This window comes from Periplaneta americana, chromosome 9, assembly GCF_040183065.1.
Source record: "Periplaneta americana isolate PAMFEO1 chromosome 9, P.americana_PAMFEO1_priV1, whole genome shotgun sequence".
Taxonomy (NCBI): Eukaryota; Metazoa; Arthropoda; class Insecta; order Blattodea; family Blattidae; genus Periplaneta; species Periplaneta americana.
In genome coordinates this window covers 58,073,722-58,086,652 of record NC_091125.1, presented here as the reverse complement: position 1 = coordinate 58,086,652, position 12,931 = coordinate 58,073,722, and the positions used below count along the sequence as shown (strand labels likewise).

At 33.8% G+C, this 12,931-nt stretch overlaps 1 protein-coding gene across 7 annotated transcripts in view; it reads left to right on the top strand.

Annotated features, from left to right (window-relative positions):
- Positions 1-12,931, top strand: part of LOC138705953 (zinc finger protein 98-like) — an 83,250-nt gene that overhangs the window by 22,478 nt on the left and 47,841 nt on the right. For all 7 annotated transcript variants that reach the window (XR_011333869.1, XM_069834765.1, XM_069834763.1 and 4 more), the window contains one exon: positions 1,223-1,323. Coding sequence is in view for 6 of the 7 variants with exons in the window: in XM_069834765.1 (XP_069690866.1) it covers positions 1,228-1,323 (96 nt within the window). In the remaining variant the exon portion in view is untranslated. The remainder of the gene's footprint in view (positions 1-1,222; positions 1,324-12,931) is intronic.

Sequence of the window (12,931 nt, the reverse complement as noted above, 5' to 3'; positions counted from 1 at the left end):
ATGATGAATACCACATTGGTAGGAGATCGAATACTGATCAGATCAAAGATAACTGTAGAAAAAGTGGAATATGAGATAAAATATGAGAAAGAACAAGATAGTCATAGCAAAACAAAGATACCGTAATTGAAAAGAAATTAACAAAACTTGATATTCTACTGATAAAAATGATTTATGACTTGTTTTTTTCTACTCGAAATCCCCAATTTCCATGATAGCCCTGGTGAGTGACATAAAATGAGTAGCTTAATATCAAAGACGGACATCTGTCGTCTCCATAGTTTTGATCTAGAGGCAATATTTTAATTCACAGTGTTCTTTGTAATATTTAACACAATTTTTTTATAAATATAATGTTAGAGTTTGCATATAGTTTCACTATAATTGGAAAGAGCATTAAAAATTGTATAAAAAATCACAGCTATCTAAATCTCGATTGAAGTCAGATGTCCGTCTTTGATATTAAGTACTCAAATGTACTATGTACCTGGAAAATTCCTATTCTGTGTTGTGAAGCTAAAATTAGTGTATCTTTCAGTGAAATACATAGTATCGATATCGGTACTAAAAATGTTGTGTATCCTTCTGTAACAGGTATCTGGTTTCAGACATGTTTAGAAATTTAAGATAAAGTGTTTAGTATTTACCTCTTTCACCTGGTACCTGATAGGTATAAGGTCACTAAGCCTTCTTTCCCTCTCTACCAAGACATTACAAGTACAATTTCATGAATACAATTAAAATTACAATTACAATAGAATCTAAGTACTAAAAAACTTACTGATTAAATAGCCACTAGACAGTTTTTTTTTTTTTTAGAAGTTAAGAACAAACAAGGAATATTGGTTTCTGAATTATTTTTCTTCTTTTTCATTTATTATATTATATTTATTAAACTCAGATTAATATAGGGATGAAATCACTGGAGATTTAAGTATTTTATGCTAGAATAAGAAAATTCTTTTCGAGAAGCCATGTCTGAACGTGTCTTAATTATTGGCCAAGTGTCTAGTAAGTAAGTTTAAGTTTGAATTGAAGATTATTTGAACAGTCCCTTATACCAGGAGATAGCGAATTTAGAGATTTTTGCAGGGAACTATGAAAGAAATTTGTATACGAGGTAATGAATGCTGTGTGAATTAGATCGTAACAACTTGTAATAACTGTTTTCCAACAACACAGTTTCTGTAATCACTGTCAATTAGATGGCCTTATCTTTCAGTTGTGATGGATGTGATCAAAATGGAACCTGCACTTGATCTGCTCGACATACAACTACATGATAACACATACGAACTAGAAGGAAATGATCCTTTATCAGAGGTAACTCAAAACTCTTACTATATATTTTGTTTATTTGTTTGTCTAGTAGTGCCAGAAAAGCAAACATTTCACACTTTATATTCAGTAGACTAAATTAGAGCGCCTTGCTGTTGCTGTTTGGTATATGGCGTCATGAATTGATGTGGCATTATGAAGTGTGCATTGATTCTACTCTCCTCATGGGTAGAAATTTTCACAGGAAGTTCAGCTAGTCAGTGTGACCACTACTCACCCTGCGCCATGATCAAGTAATGTAGAGCCACAATTATTAATGTAATCTGGTCCCACGGCTCCACTGTGGTTCTGTTTGGTACATCTATATGAAACTTAGGTGAACCTTGGATTTCATGTGAGAGAGATTTTCCTCTGTACTCCGTAACATTTTTTTGTGAATTATAATTTCTAAGTCATAATTGTATTCAGCCAAAGTGCTTTCTCATGTCCTACAACAGTAACCTTTTTTCACTCGCTTGATCAGTATTTATGGAGCACGTGCTACCACATATTGACAAGTAAAACTGTGACCTTAATTTAATTAAATACGTGGTAAGCTTACAAGCACAGTGATTTGAGATCTGCTTCTGTTATTGACGTGCACATTATGATACACTTTAGTTCATAGTTGTATTCGACAAGGATGTTTGAAACTTAAATCAATTTGAAAATTATTACATATGCTCTAGCATAAGAAAAGAGCCAAGCAGAATAAATGTACATATTTCATTTTTTTTTTCATTTCATTTATTATATTCCATAGATCTTACATGAGCAATGAAGCATTAAGATGTGGAACAAGTCAAAATTTTACAATATTACAATAACAATTTTTACATATTTTTACAATTTTTACAATATTTTACGATTTTTACAGTTTTACAATTTTGTAATTTTCTACAATTTTTTACAATGTTTTTACAAAATTTTGGCGAGCTGTAGTGAGATGATGTGAGGCCTGAGGATTCACCAAAAGATTACCCGGCATTTCCCTTATGATTAGGGAAAACCTCGGTAAAAACCCAACCAGGTAATCAGACCAAAGGGGGTGAAATTAAGTGAGGTTGAGGACTCGCCATAGACAATCCAGCTTCAGTCCCATGGCTGGGGAAGACCTCGGAAGAAACCATTCAATGAGATCAAATGGGGGATCCAACTCAAGCCCGAGTGCAGCTCCAGATCAGGAGGCCAGCGAGTCTGCCGACTGAGCTACATCAATGGCTCTACTAAACATATAGACATAGCCAGTTAGATTATTGAAATTTACAAACGCAAATGATTATTCATCAGTTGATCTATAACATATAATACAAAACAAGTAAGTTAATTCAATTTAAGGCATAAACAATTCAATCAGTTGTAATATACAGAAATTGATAATACATATCATTACTTCTAATTACAAACACAAACATACAATTCAATGTAAAGCATATACAATTCATCAACCAAAACTATAGAAACATATACAATACAAAGTAAGCAGATTAATTCAATTTACAAGCATACTTTCATTAGGCTATACAAATTTGTACATAATCATAAACAATTCATCAGTTGAGCTATACAGACTACTATATAATTTACAGCATATACAATTCATTAATTGAGCTATACATACTACTATTCAATTTACAGCATATGCAATTCATCAGCAGAGCTATACAGACTACTATTCATTTTAAAAGCATATACAATTCATCAGCGAAACTATACAAACATATACAACACATAGTAAACAAATTAATTCAATTTACAAACATATTTTCGTTAAGCTATACAAAAATGTACAATTCATATGAAGTAGATTAATTCAATTTATAAGTTAAAACATTTCGGAATATGTATTATATGACTTTCTTGTGTTAAATTCTATCGTACCTGGTTTACATATTTCGACCTTTTATAGGTCATCCTCAGAAAAGTTGTGCAATCAAGATGTATGATACATTTCATCACTTGAGCTATACAGTCCAGTATTCAATTTACAGCACATACAATTCATCAGTTATGCTAAACAAAAATATACAATGCATAGTAAAGAGATTGTCAATATAAAAACATATTTTAGATGAACTATATAAAATTGTACATTTCATTTTAAGTAGAATAATTAAATTAATATTTGAGGAGAAAAATTCGCCCCGGCGCCGGGGATAGAACCTGGGTCCTTGGTTCTACGTACCAAGCGCTCTGACCACTGAGCTACGCCGAATTCAATCCAAAGCACCGGACCGAACCTTCCTCCTTGAATGTTTCCCTTTTGGCCTGACTCCAAGTTAGGCATATATGTTGACGTATATATCCAATGCCAACTGCCATTATATTAGGAGCGCACTCAGTTGCGTGACTTGTTTGGCCAGGATTCCGCAGTTAAGTGCACAGTAATCTGTACAGAAATATTCACTGCTAGCTATGAGAATATTAAAGATAGTTTTATTAATTTTTCCCACAGAATAATATCTGTAATATTGACAATTAATATTTGAGGAGAAAAATTCGCCCCGGCGCCGGGGAATCCCGGCCAAACAAGTCACTCAACTGAGTGCGCTCCTAATATAATGGCAGTTGGCATTGGATATATACGTCAACATATATGCCTAACTTGGAGTCAGACCAAAAGGGAAACATTCAAGGAGGAAGGTTCGGTCCGGTGCTGTGGATTGAATTCGGCGTAGCTCAGTGGTCAGAGCGCTTGGTACGTAGAACCAAGGACCCGGGTTCGATCCCCGGCGCTGGGGCGAATTTTTCTCCTCAAATATTAATTGTCAATATTACAGATATTATTCTGTGGGACAAATTAATAAAAATATCTTTAATATTCTCATAGCTAGCAGTACATATTTCTGTACAGATTACTGTGCACTTAACTGGCGGAATCCCGGCCAAACAAGTCACTCAACTGAGTGCGCTCCTAATATAATGGCAGTTGGCATTGGATATATATATGTCAACATATATGCCTAACTTGGAGTTAGGCCAAAAGGGAAACATTCAAGGAGGAAGGTTCGGTCCGGTGCTGTGGATTGAATTCGGCATAGCTCAGTGGTCAGAGCACTTGGTACGTAGAACCAAGGACCCGGGTTCGATCCCCGGCGCCGGGGCGAATTTTTCTCCTCAAATATTAATTCTCAATATTACAGATGTTATTCTGTGGGACAAATTAATAAAAATATCTTTAATAGAATAATTAAATTCACAAGCATAAACAATTCATCAGTTGTGTAGAAGGTATGAGTATGTAGAAATTTGGTTAACTCTTTTCTAAACTTTTTTTCATGGTTCTTCAAATCTTTAAGATAATTAGGCAATGCATTGAAGACGGTAATACATGAATAGCAAACTCCTTTTTTATAACAGCTTAGACTAACAGAGGGTAGATGAAGATCTGATTTATGTCTTGTATTAAAATGATGAATGTCTTGATTAGTACTGAATTTATCTTGGTTCTTAATATACAGCATCATTAGGGAAAGAATATATTCACAAGGTAAGGTCAAGATTTCTAAATTTTGGAAAATATTTTTACATGATGTCCTTTTATGCACACCAGCCATTATTTTTATAGCTTTCTTTTGTAAAACAAAAACGTGTTAAGCTTCAGACGAGTTACCACAGAATATTAATTCATGTTTCATTACAGAGTGAAAATATGCAAAGTATGACATTTTAAGTAAGTTTATACCACCAATAGCAGATAAGGATCTTAATGCATAACAGGCAGAGCTCAATTTACGAGTAATACATTCTATATACGTTTTCCATTTCAAGTGATTATCCAGTTCTAAACCAAAAAACTTTGTGCCTATAGATTCTTTGAGATGAGTTCCATTTAATCGAATAGTATAGGAAACCTGAGCACTATAAATTTGACTGCACTAGTTTTATCAACATTAAGTGCTAGTTTATTTGCATGGGACAATTCATTCATTAGTTTAAGCACTGTATTGGAAGTGTTTATAAAATGATCGTATTGTTTGCTTGAAATAATCACACTTGTATTACCTGCAAATAAAATTACATGGGATAAATTGTTTATGGTCAAAGCTAAATCATTAATATAAACTAGCAACAATGGACCTAAAATTGACCCCTGCCGAACACCATGTTTAATATTTCTAAATTCTGAATAAGTAACTTTGTGACTATTTAGTACATTTATTTCTACTTTTTGCTTTCTATTTGATAAGTACGATGTAAACCAACCCAACGTCTCATCTTTAATACCATAAAACTTCAATTTTTTTATTAATATATTATGGTCTACACAATCAAATGCTTTAGCCAAGTCACAAAAAATTCCACCGACATGTTATTTCGAATTTAATGAATTTAGTATTTCATCCACAAACTAAAAGCAGCATTCTCTGTCGATTTTTGTTTTCTGAATCCAAACTGTTCTAAAACTAATATATTGTTGGACTCCAGGTAATGATATAACCTATTATACATAACTTTCTCAAACACTTTTGTGAATGTTGTTAATAATGATTTGGGTCGATAATCCCTTTTTGTATACTGGTTTTACTATTGAATATTTGGGTCTTCGTGGAAAAATACCACCTTGCATTGTCAAATTTCATGGATAGCTTAATGGAGGGGATATTATTTCAGAACAACCTTTCAGAACTTTACTTGGGATTTCATCATATCCAGAGGAATATTTTGTTTGTAATTGTTTTATCACATGCATGATTTCTGCTGCATTAGTGAGAATAAATTTGAGACCTAAAAATTCAGTGTTAAATGCATCAGTTAGGTAAATTGCAGCATCTTCTGCACGATCTTGAATGTTTAAGTTTTGAATAATATTTCATATAGAAGTCGTTAAAATGATTTGCAATTGATTTTGTGTTATCTATTTTACAATCATTGATTTTAATACAAGTATATTTTCATTCTTTGAATATCGATTAGTTTCATTTTTAATAAAATCCCAAATAGTTTTAATCTTATTATCTGAATTTTGTATTTTTTCTTTCAGATACAATTTCTTTGCATCTTTTATAACTTTTGACAAAGTTTTACAGTAATTATTATAGTAATTAAGGACATGAGAATCGTCACTATTCCTACTCATTAAATATAGATTCCTTTTTTTGTAACACATGATATTTTAATTCCCTGAGTTATCCACATGTTTTTACTTTTACATTTTTTCACCTCCTTGACCGGAAAACATTCGTTGAAATAATTCGTAAATGTAGTGAAAAATGCTTTAAATTTAGCATTAATATCAATGGTATCGGTACGATATACATTTTTCCAAGAGTCATTTTGTAGACATGCATTTATATGATGATGAGATTCAGAATGGAATTTTTCACTCACATTGAAAACACTTAGAATTTGTGTATCATGATCAGACAGGCCATTGACTAATGGTACTTTTGAATAGGAATTCAATCTGCTTTTATCATCATCATCATCATCATCATCATCATCATCATCATAAACTTCAAGGTTTGGGCCTAATGACCCATTCCATCTCCAGGACTTATCTGGTCTCTCCATCGTTTTCTCGGTCTTCCAGGTGTTCTTCGTCCTACTGGTTTCTATGTCCACATTCTTATTGGTAGTCGTCCATCGTCCATTCCTTCAACGTGTCTTAGCCAATTCAATATATAATTCTTGATTTTGTCTGTTATGCATTCAACGTTTAATTGTTTACAGATATCTTCATTTCGAATATGATCTAATAGTGTATGTTCTGTTAAAGGTCTAAGGATATGCATCTCAGTGGCTTCTAGTCTTCTTTCCTGTCTTTTTAGTGAGGGTCCACATTTCCGCACCATTCAACAAAATTGGTACAGCTAATGTTTTATAAAATTTTAATATTGTGTCCACTCTAGCCTTTTTAAGTAATGTGCGTTTAACTGTTCCTATCATCTTTTGGAACTTCAGAGTTTTATTCTCTCCATCACTTGATTCTATAAATGAAAGGTTGAAGGTAATTGAAGGAGTTAGTTTGTTCCATTATCTTATTATCTATTACAATCTTCGTCCTGATGGGGTATTTCCCTTGAAATGCCAAATTTTTTTTTGTGTTTATGGACATCTTTAGGTTATATTTCTTTGTAAATCATCCTCCATTTTGGCTAATACCACCTGATCACCCGCAAATAATATTGTGTTCAAAGGGGTTCTATTTATAATAAAATCCTTATTTAAAGTATGCTGCCATTCTCTTGTGACTTTGTCTGTATATAAATTAAATAATGTGGGTGGTAAAGGGCACCCTTGTCTGACCCTCTACTTTTATCTATAAATATATTATCAATGGCTGTACTACTTCCAGCTTGTATTCTAGTTGGGAAACTTACTGTGTGACTAAGATTATAAATTTCAAGAAGTGAGTTTAGTTTTCTTTTACGTGAGCTTTCTGATAAATAATCTATATTTATGTCACCACAGATTACAAATTCGGTAAGTATGTGGTTTATAAAGTCTTTTGAATAATTAATCTAAGTTAGTTATAAATTTCTTATAATCTCCCATTGGCGCCCTATAAAGACATAAGGTAATTAAATTTGATATCTCATAACCAACTTGTATTCCACATATTTCAATATCTTGTTCAAGGCAAAAATCAGATATATCAATTTTACTAAATACTAGATCCTCTCTGATAAAAATACAGGCACCCCCCTTTTTTAAGACATGTCTACAGAAATGAGAACCTAATAAATATCCTTGTAAAGACAGTTGTAATTATTTCCTGTTGTTTTATATGATGTTCAGTTATACATAATATCTGAGGTTTATGATTTTGAGATGCTAAAGAAGTGATCGATTCATAAGTTTTTGGTTTTAATCCCCTAATATTTTGATGAAAAATAGTGAATTTACTGTGTTTAGAATATTCGTTACTAGAAAAATCAGAGCATTTATAATTTAGTTGAACTTGTTTTAAACACCTTACTGGTGGGACGTTTAACCTAAAAAAGGAGAAGCCCTAGTATTAACTAACACAGGAATATTACAACTCTGCTTTTTAACATGGCTACCTCTGATGCTATTAGCAATAAGAACCGAAAGCTGCTCATTTGCCTCTACCATTCAGATCCTGGCCATGTGATGTATATTCATACCTTCTTATAGGGCTTACATCTATCAAACCAATGTGTGATGCCCCAGATCTCATCAGAGCCCGCTCAAGTCACATATTCACAATCCACACTCTCCTGTGAGGATACGGCTTGTTGTACCTGCTGTAAAGACTGAGAAGTCACACATTGGTATGGCTGCTCATTTCAATTATGCTGTTGACATCTTTCTCAATAGAATAGTCACAATCGTTATCAATGCTATTACCTGGCTCGCCCATTGTAACTACATGATCCCTCTTAGAAAAATCTGAACTCAATTTCATCATATCCTCAACAACATTCTTGAGAGGAGCATTAGGTTTACATACACTAGATACCTCAAGTTTCGACTTCAAAAGTGAGGAAATACCTCTTGCATGGCTGCTTCCTAAAATCAGTACTTTACTCTTATAATCATTAACCTTGTCTGTTTTCTGACTGACCTTTACTAGTGTCGATACTGGATCTGAGTTCTCCTGATCAACATTCATTGCTTGAAGAGCACTGAATTTGTTGGTCAGTTTGATTGATGCAGCATCATCTGCAGAGAAACGTCTACTCCTAGACTTGGATTTTTTCGGTTTCATCCATGTGTCAGATCCCCCCTTATTCGTAACACTAATGCTATCCTTCAAAGCTCTCAATTTACTAATTTCACACTTTGCCTGATCTAATTCCAATTCTAGGGCTCTGATTCTCTCCAGTTGATCGCGCATCTTTCTATCATACATACAATTACTACATTCCCAACTATCATTATCAACAAAATTATCAGGATCTATATCTATACATTTCCAATAGAAACAGAAATTACAATTAATACATACCAATCCTTTCACTACAATCCTTCCGCAATTACCACAGTTTCCAGACAAAGCAGCCATAGTATGCATTGTGTATATATCTTATTTACAAATTCAATTTCACTCACTTTTCAATTCAATGTACTCATGTATGTTAGTTTTAGGTTATTTCTACCCTTTAGTATCACCACACTATAATATTTCAATAGGCCAACACTACACTTTACCACTTCACTATACCACACTTGTCGATGTTGTAACTACACAATACATCACTGAACTACTCTGAAGTATCACTACACTATAATATTTTAATAGGCCAACACTACACTTTACCACTTCACTATACCACACTGGACATTGAACTATACGACACGTCACTGCTCTTATATTTCAGTCTAGATACAACTTCACTATTTATGTTTTAAATTATTTCTACCTTGAAGTATCACCACACTACAATATTTCAATGGACCAACACTACACTTTATCACTTCACTATACTGGTACCACACTTGTCGACGTTAATCTACACGATACCTCACTTCACTGCATTTATATGAAAGAAGGATCAAGTTCAAGAGGAAGCAAACATTGAACAAATTATTTCTTCATGTGTGACAACATTGATACTGTTGGAAATATAAAAGAAAGAGCATAAGTTGTAAAATGCATTTTCTACTTACCTTCTGAATGCATATATAGAGAAATTGGAACTAGTGCACAATACTGGAGCTGCCAGATTTTCACATATGCCAGTTATGCATTAACTCAAGTGTCGTATGGGATTATGGAAGTAAAAGGGTGGGGAATAAAAAACTCTTCTCTTTTATCTACCCGTTTCTTCTCTTATTCTACCTTTTCACTCACTTCCTTCTACCTTCATTCCTCTTTTATATCTTATATGAACACAGACATAAATTAATTATGCTTACCACAGTGGTGATATTTGGCTGGTTTGCACCGGTTCGGACGAACTGGTTTGGCGAACTTTTCAGTTTGTAATATTTGCAATTACCATGAACATATACCGTATATGTGAACATAGGTACTCATGAGAGAAATGGTTGTTAACTTTTTGAATATCACCACTGGCCTACCATATTACTATACTGGAATCACCGAATCACCTGGAATCGATTCAGAAACCTTCTGCTTAGTAGTCTCTCATTGTAACCATTAGATCACAAGATCATTGAGAAATTTTATCTTAAAATCCTGTACAAGATATATCTTCGATAATATATTTCAGCCTATTTCAACTGTCGATGTAAATTTATCGATTCATGTAATGTCTATTATTTCAAAACTTCACACTGACAGTTCAACAGTTCGAATGAAGAAAGCGAATTAGATATAAAGTTGTATTAAACTGACATATTATATATAAATATTTGTGTGTTAATGCTTCCTCTACCTGCAAAGATTATATCCATTGCATTTATACGATACAGCTGGGATTTATACCAGGGGGCAAGCCCCACACTGCCCCCCCCAAGATACCTTCGCCATAATCCTTCTGTACTGTGCCTAAACCGTCCAAAAGCAACATAATGCATAATAAAAATAGATAAATGATCAGTGTTAATAGTAATGCCTACGAGATGTAAGAGTAGTTCAAAAGTGGCATAATTATGTGAACTGCTGGCGTCTTCCATGCAATTACTGCCCACTCTGGTATTGTGCACTTAAGCCGAAAAATGGAAATTATTGTTAGTAATGTTAGCACTATCATTGGCACAATAAAGGGGTTTATTTATAAGTGTATTCGAATTTGTTAAGGGATTTCTTTTATTGCACAGGATTTAATTATTTATACCATACGCTACTGTTGTATTGCATATATATCTAGTATGCTACGTAAAATATTATTCCATTGATATTCTTAACCAAAATAACTTTGTGAATTTTGAGAGAAAGAAATTTGCAATGTTAAATTTAAGATGAAACAATAATGTCACGAGCTTTCTGAAAACCAAAACAAATGTACACGGCATGATGGGCATCATTGTGATTAGATACCGGTATTTACTATGTTTCGTTTATAAATGTGTTGTATAATCCTACTTCGGTAATGTCCAGAATAATGAAATGTCATATTCCAAAAAACATTTGCAGGCGTTTTCTAGAATACAAGTAAGTTTTTTTTACACATATTACACTACTATGTAGGGGAGCAAGGGGATATATTGGACAGTTTATCTTATTAAATTTTTGTGCACTAAGCTTATTAATTAAAAAGATCCTTTCCACCTGGTTTTGATTTGTTGGACATCTGGCTGTCATTAAAAATTTAAATCATTTTCATATCAGTAAAACTGAAATCATCATTTGAATATATTTGAAGAAATACATTTTGTCTAGAGTATCCCCAGATATGGGGACAGAAATCAAAATATTTTGTGTACAGAAAAAAATGATCATACATGGTCTCTAAATTTCAAATACAATAATACTAACAAACTACAACTAAATTCACATATGTACAATCAATACAATACATTATTGGATACAAAATGGTATGAAATCAAAGTCAAAATAGGTCATATTTTCAAAACGCTTTTTGTTTTCTTTGATAGGTTCAGGTAACTTCAGCACAGTCTCCTCGTATGACACAAATGATACTGGCTCATCAGTTTCAATGAAACGATTAGAAGCGATCTGACATTTGAAAAATTTCACATCATATCCATCCACGGCTCAATTAACAATTTGGGCTACATAATTTCTTGAAGTGTTTTTGCCACTAACTCTGACAATTATAAAATCGCCAGAATGTAGGGAGTAAATGGGTTCAACTTCATTTTCATGTGAGTCTTGATCTGAGTCAGAGGTATTTTCACCAACTTCCTCTAAAGATGATGAAGACCTCTGACGAACTCTCCTCTTCTCTGCCTGTTTTCCCTTTGAGTTTTTACACTTCCGTTCTGCGATCTCATTTTTTTCTGGAGAATCTGTTGCTATCATACAACGACCCCTTTTTCGCCCACGACAGGACAATTTTCGAGGTGGTGCTTTTGGAAAGGGCCTTACTTCTTCAGGATTGACATATACATTTTCAGTTGTCGAAGATGTTGGAGTTTCTAATGTTCTAGAGCTGACAACTGAAGTAATTATAGCATCTTCTACTTTAGATCCTGCTTGTTCTTCTGCAATTGATCCTGGAGAACTTTGATGGTTCAAAAGCACTGGAGGTGGGCGATCTGATACTACAGACGACAAGAAATGTTCATCGGAGAATATATTTCGGTCAAATGGAGAAATTCCACAAGATTTAAATCCCGATTTAATGTTTTCTGGGATTGCTGCTCTGTCCCATGCAGTTGCACTCATTCGTGGTAATTCAAAGATTGTCACACTTTCATTTGGATGACTAAGGTGCCAGGCGTTAACCGCTTCATTGAAGAATTTCTTGAAAGGACCAAACACGCAGTGGTCCAGGGGCTGGAGCTTATTGGATGTGTGTGGTGGGAGGGTCAAGATGGTAATGCTATTTCCCTTGCAATAATCTAGGCCTTCTACACTCAGGTGGGACTCATGATTATCCATGATCAGCAACACCAGATTTCCATTTGAACAACGTACATTTTCTTTAAAAAATATCAAAACATTCAAGAAATTTTCTGCTGTCATCCAACCTGACTTGTGGACAAGACCCAAAGCCCCTGTAGGTGCACCAGCCATCATGCGTGCTTTCTCAAATCGAACGCGGGGGAATATCCA